This window comes from Antrostomus carolinensis, unplaced genomic scaffold (genome assembly GCF_000700745.2).
Source record: "Antrostomus carolinensis isolate BGI_N321 unplaced genomic scaffold, ASM70074v2 scaffold28497, whole genome shotgun sequence".
NCBI lineage: Eukaryota > Metazoa > Chordata > Aves > Caprimulgiformes > Caprimulgidae > Antrostomus > Antrostomus carolinensis.
In genome coordinates, this window is record NW_010326025.1 from 13,549 (window position 1) to 25,791 (window position 12,243).

The 12,243-nt window shown below is 47.2% G+C and overlaps 1 protein-coding gene across 1 annotated transcript; it reads right to left on the bottom strand.

Annotated features, from left to right (window-relative positions):
• Window positions 1-4,367: 4,367 nt before the first annotated feature.
• On the bottom strand, window positions 4,368-11,739 carry LOC104527665 (mastermind-like protein 3; the record flags this gene model as incomplete). Its single annotated transcript, XM_010171451.1, has 3 exons — window positions 4,368-5,427; window positions 8,525-8,612; window positions 11,494-11,739. Coding segments are annotated over 3 exons (1,326 nt in total), but the record flags the coding sequence as incomplete, so codon positions are not given.
• Window positions 11,740-12,243: the final 504 nt, after the last annotated feature.

The following is a 12,243-nucleotide window of genomic DNA, read 5'->3' on the forward strand; positions in this document are numbered from 1 at the left end:
CTCTTCTCTTCTCTTCTCTTCTCTTCTCTTCTCTTCTCTTCTCTTCTCTTCTCTTCTCTTCTCTTCTCTCTTCTCTTCTCTTCTCTTCTCTTCTTCTCTTCTCTTCTCTTCTCTTCTCTTCTCTTCTCTTCTCTTCTCTTCTCTTCTCTTCTCTTCTCTTCTCTTCTCTTCTCTTCTCTTCTCTTCTCTTCTCTTCTCTTCTCTTCCTCTCCTCTTCTCTTCTCTCTCTCTTCTCTCTCTCTTCCTCTTCTCTCTTCTTCCATTCCATTTAAAGGAATAAACTGCTGTCACACAGGGACAGTTTCACATGCCAAAAAATGTGGGTGTGAGGTTGCAAAGCATCATCCAGCAGCACAAAGCCAGAGTGCTAGCGGATAAACACAAACCTAACATTTTAGGAGCCGCACCAGCTAACGAGAGGGCAGCAGTAGGCCTAGAGTTGAGGATGTCACCTGTCTTCTGAGTCACTGCTTTTCCCCCAGTGCCCCGTTATCCACATTTAGAATGGTAAAGGTATGACATGAAGGACAGAAGGGGAAACTCACCTTAGAGGTTGTACGTGGAGCCAAGCCACACTGACATCCCGAACAGCAAGCTGTGCAAACAGAGGTCCAATGCCTGATCTCCCAGAACTCCCCCATAGACTGGAAACATGGAGAAATCAGTGTTGAGCCTTGAAGGGTACATGGCATGTTTGTCTTGAACAGGTCATATAAATCCAACAAGTCTACATGTGCTTTCCAAAAGGCTTCAGACAACACAGTTCTCACTTTGTAGTAGTAGTAGGTGATAGGGAACTTAGAGTACTAAGCATGCCTCTTCACTCTTCTCCAGTTCACCCATCTCTTCTTTCCAACTCCTACATCCAACCCCACATCTTCTTTCTTCCACTCCACCGCATCTCCCCAGGTCTCAGCCACAGAATTTTCATTCTGGGCTCTCCATCTTGTGTCCTCCCCTGAAAGCACTTCCCGACTCCAAAAAAAACGGAGTAAACACAAAAGCCTGGGGCTGCCACCTCTAAGGGGCCCAATGATGAACCAACTCCCCTGCAGCAACTGCCAGAGTGCAGACCTCACCCCAGGGCACAGACGGCTTTGATCCTTGCTCTGGGGAGGGGGCACCATGACCCCAAAGCAAGGCAGACACCTGATGAAGCGCTCCCACCCCGCAGCTCATCACCACAACCTGTGGCTGTGCGGCCGCAGGGGAGCTGCCCACTGTGCTGCTGGGGTGCGGGGGGCTTCCCAGCTGCTGGACAAGCCCAGGGCAAGGGGGACAGCCTGGTACTGGCCATACCCTGCCTGTCACACCGCCACTCCAGTACAGAAACCCAGAGCCAAAACCAAGCCCACCTGGGCTGGCTTCCCTCCTCCCCATGGAACATCCCCTGCCGAGGTGCAGAAGTGGGGCGACAGATGATCCTATAAACCTGGTATATGACTCAGATAACCATCTTTTATTTTTTTGTTGTTGTTGTTTTTGTTTTTCTTTAAAAGTGGTATGTTAACATCAGGTCTTTTTCTACATTTTTCAGAGCTCTGTACAGGTCTTTAAAGGAAATAAGCAATGCTTAATGTACAAAGTAAAAACAGAAAACTAGAAAAATCTGAATAAAATGGAGCAAGTTGCTGTCAGGGATACAGTACAAATTAGTAATCAGACGTCATCTGAAGTGCAATACCACTGCAGTAAGGATGAGTTAAGGAATGAAATAAAAATACTCTATTTTAAACAAACAGTATATATATATATTTTTTATATGTATATATTTTACAGATAGTAGACCCAGTGATATCTGTAGAATTGTAAAAACATATTTACAAATAACTTTTTTTTTTTTAATATTACATATACATCAGCACCATAGTAAGAAAGAAAAAAACCAAACCAACAAACCAACAACCCCAAATCTATTAAAATCTACCTCTCTAGTACTTGGTCCCAGTACGGAGTATTTGGAGGAAGCTTTACAAAGACAGCAGAGGCTCAGTCTCCATCACCAGTTCTCCACCAAAGCCCGTGTCTCCCTCACGCACACGGATTTGCACGTGGCCGCTGCATGGTGGTTGTGTGTTTCTAAACCCCCATTTCCCAACCCTCTGTGTTGGCAGGTGCCCCGTGGTCACTCACACCTGAGAAAGGGATGATGTGCTGTCCCCGGCGCTGTGCCCCGCACAGCACCACCCTCCTCCTTTCAGGGCACCATTTCTCCTTGTTTGCCCATCCCTCCCGTCCAGGCCAGTCCGACCAAGAGCCACTTACACACAAGATGGACCAAAATCTTTGGCTGGTGCTCTCTTTCACTGAATTAGGGCCCAACCCAGCTCCTGCTGCAGCAGTGGAGAGGCAAACCCCTATTGTCTTCAGCAAAAATGCGAATAGGTCCTTGCGTTGTATTTTTAAAGGGATTAGCTAAAAGATATGTAACTAAAGCATTTTTTAAAAATATAGCAGTCAGGGCGAGCTGGATTGATAGCTCACCCTGACCAGCTAGGCCATGTTAAAAATGCAGCTTGTCCTGCCTACCCCACAGCGTTTAAAACACATCCTTCCCCTTGGCTAGGTAAGCCCTTCAAGGGAATCCTAACGGGGCACTGAGATGGTTCCAGGCCCATTTTGCTCCCTCTCCTTAATGTGATGCCTATCTGTGCTCCACAGGGAAAGGCAGGACTTGCAAACACAAGGTGCCAAACCCCTCGGCTCCTGGGGATTCCGGTGGCTCAGCACCTCGCACCGCTGGAGCCCAGGAGAGCAGCGCACAAGGAGGGCATCGGCAGCTGGGGAGCTGGTACTGGTCGTTGTACACCAGAGACACTTTCACTGCAGAGCACAGCTATGGCTCACAGAGGCCAGCATTAGGCCAGAGGCTCCCAAACTTTTTGGGCTGTGGATCACGTTAACAATTTTTAGGCACCGCTATATAACCTGATAAGTTGAAAACACTCAAATGGTGACAGGTTTTGGGGCACAATCTCAGGGTGCGGCACGGGAACAGCTGCTTTAGACATTCAGAATGGCTGGCATCTCAGTATTGTGCGAGACATATCCCAACTTCATTGCAGTGCTGCTCAGCACTGGTCCACACAGTGGAGATACTGATACGTCACTATTACCTAAAAGCTTATTTGGGCAGATGCCATGTTTGTAATAACTACATCAGTTACTGTACCCATCCATGAATGATCATTACAGCAGTCCTTCTCTGGTTCCTGCTCTTCAAATACTGCAGTGAATTGTATTCCAGCAAACTAGAGAGATTAGACCAAAATGAAGATCAGGTTGCATATAACGTCATGTTGAGAGCCCAGACACTCCAGGGTAATATTATCTGCTGACCTTGCACTTTTCAAGAGGAGAGGAGAAACTCATTCCGCGTGCCAAACCCTCCTTGGGCATTTTCTCCTGCCTGTTTTCTCCTTCCCCGCCTGCCCCTTTGTGGTGGTTGTTGCTCACTTCAAAGCAAGTGCAGCCAGCTCACCTTGCTTCACCCTGAAGGCCAGGGAAGGAAGTGAACGGAAACATACTGGGGACGAAGGAGAGAGGGGCACCCACTTAGGACTTACACTGATGTCTCCTGGCACCTCCTTGCCCTTTCACACCGTTTGCAGCTGCTGTTCTGCACCCCCAGGCAGCAGACACACGCCAAAGCGCTCTGACAGGTAAGCGCTCCTGCACCTCCTGAGGGGACTACAGAGCTCATTAAGTCAACCCACCCACCTAAGCCATCTCCAGCAGCACTCCCATCATCAAACTGTCCTCACTGCGCTGCCAAAGTTATGGTCTCCTACACTTTTATTGGGCTTTTATCACTCTGCAATGAAAATCCCTGTGACTGTTTAGATTTGTCACGTGTGTGCTGCACGTTCCCTTGTGACAGCCCAGAGCTGGCCCTGTGGGTTTGGCCATGGCTCCCTGAGACCTGCTTACCCCTGGGGTTAAGCCCATTTCCAACCAGGGCCTGTGCAAGTGCCTGTGGACATCTTTAGGCTTTGCTCCCGGCTGTTTTCATCTGCTCCCCTGGAAGTTGCAGTGTTTATGGAAGGGAAGTTGCAGTGTTTATGTTTACGTGAGGGGGGAGCCCTACCACAACCACTCCATACCACTGTGCAATGAAGCCTCATTTCAGTGGGGAAAGACCAATTTTTCCCAACCAGAGGCATCAGATGGCGTTTCCAGTTTCCCCATCCTGCCACCCCCCCCCCCCCCCTCAGCGCAGGGGCTGCCACGCCACAGAGATTGCTTGGTAGAAGTCTTGGGATGCCAATGTTCTCATCATCCCCTGACTCTTCCCAAGTTGGCTACGGATCAGCTCAGTTTGCATGATTAAAAACAAAAGAAAACAAAAACGACCCCAAACCATGGGGAGAACATCCAACTCTCTCTTTTCTTTTTTCAAATGCAACAACCAAAGCTCTAGACTATACAAGCCCGTTCACTGGGGGTTTCCAAACAACTCATCAAGTTCTTGTATCCACTCATCCCCTGGTCCGCTCTTAATGATGGAGTCCACAAGGTCAGTGCCCTCTGCTAAACTGGAGAATGACCCCCCCGCCCCTTCACTGCTGTAGTTGTAAGGTAGGTCCTGAGTGGGATTCCTCTCGTAGGCCTGGCCTTGGCTGCTCTGAGCAAAGTTACCACCTGGCATTTGCTGCGTCGGAGGCTGACTAAAGCTGGACATGGTGGGGACCCCTTGGCTTATTGCGGGCATCACCATTGGCCTGGCCTGGCTGGCTCCTTGTTGCCCAGGTAGTGGTTGCAGCAACTGTCTTCCCATCGCTGGGTTCAGGGCTCTTACTGTTCCACTCGTGTCCACAACTGTCTGATTAAGCACCTGTGGGAAATGTTGCTTGGACAGCCGTGGCTGCCCGGACTGCATTGGGTATGTTGTGCCATTGTTGAAGGGCCCCATTTCACTGCTAGTCCTTCCAGGTATACCTTGTAAGCCTCGCTGCTGCCAGTTCTGTGTTCCTTGAGGGACAGTCCCCATCAGGTTTTGAAGTCGTGGTGCTTGTGGCCTGGGTAAGACCTGGCCCACAGGTCCTTTCATCTGCTGCTGATGCTGGGGAAGAGCAGAGTTTACCAGCATGTTCTGACCAAAACTGCCAACCATTCCCACCGCTTGTCCAGAGGCAGGCTGCCTCGTGCCCTGGCCTGTGTTATGTGCCATGTTCATGCCGCTTTGGTTTGGGTGCTGCAACATTTGGCTCATCCCTGTGCTCATACTGTACATTCCTGGCTGGCTGGAGGAGGTGTTGCTGTAGGGAGCCATGCCCATATCTGACTGGCCTGCGGTCGTGGGCAGCGTGCTTGGGTTCTGGGAGGGACCCATTGACATCATGCTCGCGTTCTGGGCCATCATTCGGGATGTCCTCATGCTCTGGAGTGCTGCTTGGTTTCTCACAGCTGCTAAATCCTGGGGAGAACCTACACCAAAAAGGGAGGAAGGTAAGAAAAAACGCAACCCTGTAAATCTTAATTAACACCTTTTCTGCATAAGAGAATCTGCAGGAGCCTTCGGCATCACAGTAGGATTTCAGATTGCTGCGCTCTCTGAGTGAATACATTTTTGTTTCACACGAAGGTTAGCAGAGAGCTACAAGGTCATCATCCCTGAGGGATATGCTTGCTGCCTAAGGTCAGCTGCATTTCAGGGATTACATGTTCCCCACCTCACTCTGGCTGCAGCCCCTGTCCCCTCTCCTTGAAGGTGAGAGACAGCACAGCTGGAGCACTGCCCCAAACAGGAACTGTTGCTGGTGTTATGTATGCAGCGTGCGAAGCAGGACACTGTTCAGCAGAGAACACCATCAATGCAGACAAGCAGCCTCATTTCCCTCAAAGCCTCAAATGAGGCTGGCAAGGTTAAAAGGCTGATGATTTACTCACTAAGTAATTCTCAATTACGACAACTTTGGGATATGTACCTAAAGGGATTCACGGCTTCAGATTCCTGAAGAATGGAGGCAACACGATGGCACACATGATGGATGATTAGAGCCGTGGCTGCCTCTCTGATGAGAACCTACTCAGGTACCTAAGCCAGACAGCCACAGGAGATGCAGGGCTAAAATAAGCCTCCCTGTCTTTTACTTCATTAGGACCAGAGATTAAGTTTTTAGGAAATTACCTGGGAGTCAAAGTCCCCTTTCAAAAATAAATGTGAGTCTTTCTTTTTGTGTGTATTTTTTTGGACAATGCGCATCCTCCTCCATGAAAACAAATTAGTCCCTCAGACTTCCAAGTTGCATAAGCACTGTGATTCAGCAGCGCCCATCTTCAGATAAGCCTAATTCAGCTTCTAGCAAGCAAATGAGAAAGCTTCCACCAGCTGCCTTCAATGGCAGCAAAGCAGCCAAACTTCAGTTTACCATTTGAAGCTCTCTTTTAAATATCTCCATTGTCTTGCAAAAGCAAGTCTTGAAAATGGAAATGTCAGGCATAGAAGGCCAATCAATTTTTTAATAGCTCAGGAGGCATAAATGGATGGATTTTCTATATCGCTGTTACTGATTAAGTCTATGGAAAGAAGAAAAGTTGTTTTTTGGGGACATTTAAAGCAGAGAGAGTGTATTAGTGAATCGATATTATAAGCACATTTTACTTCACCTTAGGCCAGGGATGGGAAACCAGAAAATTCTAACCTTGTCAAATTCCATGCTGTGGCAGACAACTGAACCATGCCTGTGTCCTTTCAGGGGTAGGGGGAGAAGCCAGTAATACAGCCACACTTCTGTATTTACTATCTTTCTTTAAAAAAACAATTACTGTAGCTCTGATTATGCCGTGGGTTCATTGTGGCTCTGAGTCACTACCATACTGAACTACGGACAATACTCTGCAGGTGGAGCTCCAAGAGCATGAGGCACAGAATTACTCCCAGCTCAAACATTATTAAATGCATGATATAAATATAAAATGGTTGCTTTAAGAGTCATAAACTGCACAACAAAACCCAAATGTTCTTAAATCAGCCCCTACGTGTTGTCCCTCGGTGGCAAACAACACACCTGAACCTCTGTAGAGAATTAAGAATACTGGACCCTGTTCTTTACACTGGTTTGGTTTCCTTGGTGGGTATGAATAAAGGAAGTGTCAACCCTGTAGTCTTGCAGATGTGATGCAGAGGATGGTTATGCCTGCAGCAGCGTAAGCTTCTGGAGGATGCTTTTAGCTCATCTCCCCAACATGTAGATAAATGAAACATTCTGTAGTGTGGAGAGAGACCATCTGGATCTCACTTGCACAGGGCAAATGTAGTGGCAGCTCTCACTTTATGCTATCAATTAAATCGTTTGCTTAATGATTGGCACTGAGGTCTCCTTGCATTTTCTTAATTTAGATCACCTCCTTCTTCCATGATCAGAAGCTGTCTCCTTTTGCTATGATTCCAGCAGGTGCTTAAATGTACAGATAAGGATAAAACTGAATGCATCTTTAGCTATTTTTTAATTGAAAACCTCCAAAGGAGTCACTGCCAGCAAGCAGTTCACATACTACTTTTCTGAGCTACTGTGCTTGGCACAAGAAGCAAGAGTTCAGACAAGAAATAGTTAAAAGAGAGATGAATGAAACAGATTTTAAGATTTTGGGCCACCTTCTGGTCTCACTTACACATTACCTACTGCACTTGATTACATTCTTGTGACTAAATAGGAAAAAATGGTGAAATATTTATTAGCTCATTTATGAAAATTAATTCCTTGCTCTGTCAGATTAGCCTAAACTCTCTTCTGCTCTTTTAAATAATACATATGAAGGCAAGGTTTCAAAAAAGCATTAATGTAGAAAGATTTTACATGTGCGTCTCACAGCAGTGCACACACATACATTTTGATTTTGCAAATGAATTATTGGGAAAAAATTCATTTCATACAGAATTGATGCTGCCAAAGACAGGAACGAGCAGGTGATTATAGAAGGAGTCAAGCTGATACATACCAGCAGAAGATCTGGCTGCCTGTTTGCTTTCTGGGCATGAGAACTGCAATTGCCTCCCATGTTTTCTGTTGCAGCTATGTGATGCTATCATGAATATACAGCACAAGTGCACGTTCATTTCATGTCTATTTAGAATCCATGCTTAGTGAAGACATTCAGCTGATGCTTTGCACCCAAAAATCTCAGAATTAACTTATTTTCCTAAGACAAAATGATTGTCCCTACATTCTTCAGTTGCCTGTGAGCACATTAAAATAACACGTGCTTTCTTTTCAGAACATTAACAAAAATCTCCAATTTAATCTTAGTTATTGCACTGTTTCCCACACCTGACATTTATCACACACTTCTCCAGATAAAGATGGCCTCTCTAAAATTCCCTGCTCATCAAATTAGATGAAGTGGGGAATGAAGGAGTAAAACCAAGATACAGTGAAAGATACTAGCTGAAAAAAAAAGCATAATGAGAGTGGAGGCAAACCAGATAAATTCATAGATCCAGATGTCAAAGAGGCAAAACTTTCACGTGCCCACTACAGGGGCACACAGTGGCTCAGTATAGGAAAAAGAATGTGACTTTTACCTTGGAACTGATTGACCTGTTGCACTGGATACGGGCTCCGCTGTTGCTGCAGATGCTGCCGAGGCAAATGTGACTGCTGCTGCAACTGCTGAAAATGAAGGAGGGGAAGAAAGAAGAAGAGAAAAAGATGGTGAATTAATAGGCAAGCTGAGAAAGGGGCTGGTGGCAAAAGTGCTGCAGCAGAACTGCAGTGTTTCTTATCTAGCAAGCTGTTCTGGAGAGACAAGCAGAGTCATCTGAAGAGTCCTCCTGAGAGCACTTGGGCTACTCAGCACACAGACTCTTTTTTGTTCAAAAGGAACAAGCACTGAGGCTAACATCACCTCTCCTTACTTACAACCACTTCATCTTTACCTCTACAGTGCCAACCTGACTGTCTTCAAGCTGGAAGGAGAGGGAGGAATATGAAGTATCTTTGCTCACCTAGGTCTAAGGGCAACTGTAGCCACACAGCTTTTCCTTCGCCCAGCCCTGCCAAGGTCCAGAGGTTTGTGTTCCTGGCGCAAGACTTCCCTCCACCTCTGCACTCAAAGCACTCAGCTGCAAGGAGGACTGCACCCTGACCCCAGCACTGCGGCCTAGGACCATTCTCCAGCCAAAGCAGAAAGGGCTGCTAAGGCACACTTCCTCTCGAAATGTGGAACATCCTTCACTGACTGATATTTGGGGAGCAGGTGACTGCAAAATGCCTCCCTCCCCCGATCCAGCCCGCGCTGCTCCCCTGTGGATATTTTCTATGAACACTCAGGCATCTAAAACAGAATCAAGGGCTGATTATAAAAACAGAGAGTGTGTTTACCAGAACTTTCAAAGCCCAGGGTACACTTGACTAAGCAATCATTAAAGGGACACGTCTTGGTGCTTCATCTACAGCTGTGCAAATGCTGTGTCCAAAACCGAGGCTGTGTAACAAAGGTAAGAAAATGGCAAAGGTGGGAAAGAAGCAAGCACTGGTCCCCGGGTTCATAAATACGGGATACAAACTACCAGAAAGATAAAGGGAATCTTGTTAGGCACAAAGCACTGGAAAGCTAGGAGCCTGAGGGCTGTGACTTCGCCACTTTTCATCTACACCAGCACACCTGACAGCCACAGTCTTGTGGTTTTTCGACACTTCTAAGCTTGCCTTCAGCAGCCAGGTCAATGACTGGTTCTTGGGTTTGTGCACTGGAATCGGCCTAACCCATTGTGGGGGAACATTACTGCATCCTCACTCTCCACACTTGTTTACAGAATCACAGAATTGCCTCGATTGATTGGAAAAGACCTTAAAGGTCATCGAGTCCAATCGTTAACACAGACAAGTCCTTGACTAAACCATGTCCCTTTACCTCTGAACCAATTAATGCCTCTTTACCCTGAATATTTCTAGGAACATCTTTCCTGTTCATTGCAGGTGATTTTTTCTGCTTCTCAGGAGGAACATGAGAAGAGGGGAAGGCTGTCAGTATTTCTGTAATTATACGACATGCACAAGTTTTAACTCAAATTGAAGTAGATCCCAGATCTTAACCTGTATTTCCCCAGCAAGAGAGGTGAAGCCAAGCTTAAAGCTACTACTGACCTACCAGAACATTTTCTAGGTAGCATTAGGGGACTGCAAGTTTAAACTTGGGTATGAACTTACAGGAACTGAACAGTGTGACTTTCTCCTGGGTTGCTTTTAGGATACAGCTGAGTTACAAATGCATAAAACATCACAGTTCAGACCAGGTAATTTAACATCCGTATCACAAACCCCGAGAGCTCCAGCAGCCAGGTGACAGGCTCCAGGGCAGCAGTTAGAATCACAGAATGGTTGGGGTTGGAAGGGACCTTAAAGATCATCCAGTTCCAACGCCCCTGCCATCAGCAGGGACACCTTCCACTAGACCAGGTTGCTCAAAGCCTCATCCAGCCTGGCCTTGAACACTTCCAGGGAGGGGGCGTCCACAGCTTCTCTGGACAACCTGTTCCAGTGTCTCACCACCCTCACAGTGAAGAACTTCTTCCTAATATCTAATCTAAACCTGCCCTCTTTCAGTTTAAAGCCATTTCCCCTTGTTCTATCACTAACTGCCCTTATGAAAAGTCCCTCCCCAGTTCCACACTGCCACTGCAAGAGGTGGTTTGACTCTTCTCCCACTTCAGCTTCTGGCCCCGTCCTTCATGCTCCCTATCCCTTATGCTAACACAATTGCAGGTACTAGTATGTGACAAACCAGATTAAGGAACCTATCTGGGTAAACACTGATTTTTTTTTTCTTTGCTAGGTCACTTTTAACCCATGTCAGTTCTTTGTCCCAGATCACTGCATGGCTGTACATAGCTTTTGCCAGTGCAAGACCATAGTCAGAGGCAGGGGAGAGGACCAGCAACTCTAACTGTAGCAGAATCTGCTTCTGACAGAATAAATCCACCATGAGATATCAGATTAAGAGTGGACTTTTCCAGTGTCTAAAATCCCATGCAACTGCCAAGCCCACCACTGGGAACATGGGTGACATTAGCCAAGCTAATAGCAGGACTGCAACAGATGCTTCTTCTTTGATAACCATTGCTGAAATACCACAATATGAACCACAGAGAGAGAACCATAGAACAGCTTGGGTTGGAAAGGACCTTAAAGATCATCCAGTTCCAACCCCCCTGCTGTGGACATGGTTGTCAACCAGTAGATCAGGCTGCCCAGGGCCCCATCCAACCTGGCCTTGAATGGCTCCCGGGATGGGTTGCTTCTCTGGGCAACCTGTTCCAGTGTCTCACCCCCCTCTGGGTGAAAAACTTCCTCCTGATATCTAACCTAAATCTCCCCTCAGTTTAAAACCATTTCCCCTTGTCCTATCACTATCTACCCATGTAAAAAGTCACTTAAGAAAAAAGAATGATCAGATATAGAAGGAAGGGCAGGTGTTGCACTATCTCTAGCGCTTCTGCTTTCACACCAGCGTGCACTGCAGTGCCTGAGACAAATAGACAGGATACTGTACCTGCTCTGCTAGGATCTGCTGCTGCTGCTGCTGCCTTTGCTCTCTTAAAAATTGTTGTTTCTGCTGCTCTATCACGTGGAGCTGGGCTCTCTGCTCCATCAGCATCTGCTTCATGATGGCTGCTTGAGGTTGGTTTCCCAGGAAGGGACCCCCAGAGCTCGTGCCTGTGACCACGCTGCTTGAGCCTGTCGGGACAGAAGGCTGCATAGGCCCTGTGGTCCGAGCCAATCCCACTTGATGCTGTTCCTGTGCAAAGAGAGAGAGAGAGAAGGCCATGTTACTCAGGGTGCTCGATGGGCATAAGAAATAATGGCTCGTTCACAAGAAGCATTCAGACGTGGGTGAGGATTGGAGCCTGAGGAAAGGAAGAGTCCTGGGAAAGATGCTCGTGACTTGTGACCAAAGCCATGGCCTGTTCCCCACAGGGAAAAGGTGCCAGGTTACAGAATCACAGAATGGTGGGGGTTGGAAGGAACCTCAGGAGATCATCTAGTCCAACCCCCCTGCCAAAGCAGGTTCACCTAGAGCAGGTTGCACAGGAAAGTGTCCAGGCGGGTTTTGAACATCTCCAGAGGAGCCTCCCCAGCCTCTCTGGGCAGCCTGTCCCAGGGCTCTGTCACCCTCACTGTAAAGAAGTTTTTCCTTAGGTTTGTGTGGAACTGTTGGTGTTCCAGTTTGTGCCCATTGCTCCTTGTCCTGTCAAGGTTCCTCTTCTCTCCTGGAGTTCATAGAATCATAGAATGGTTTGGG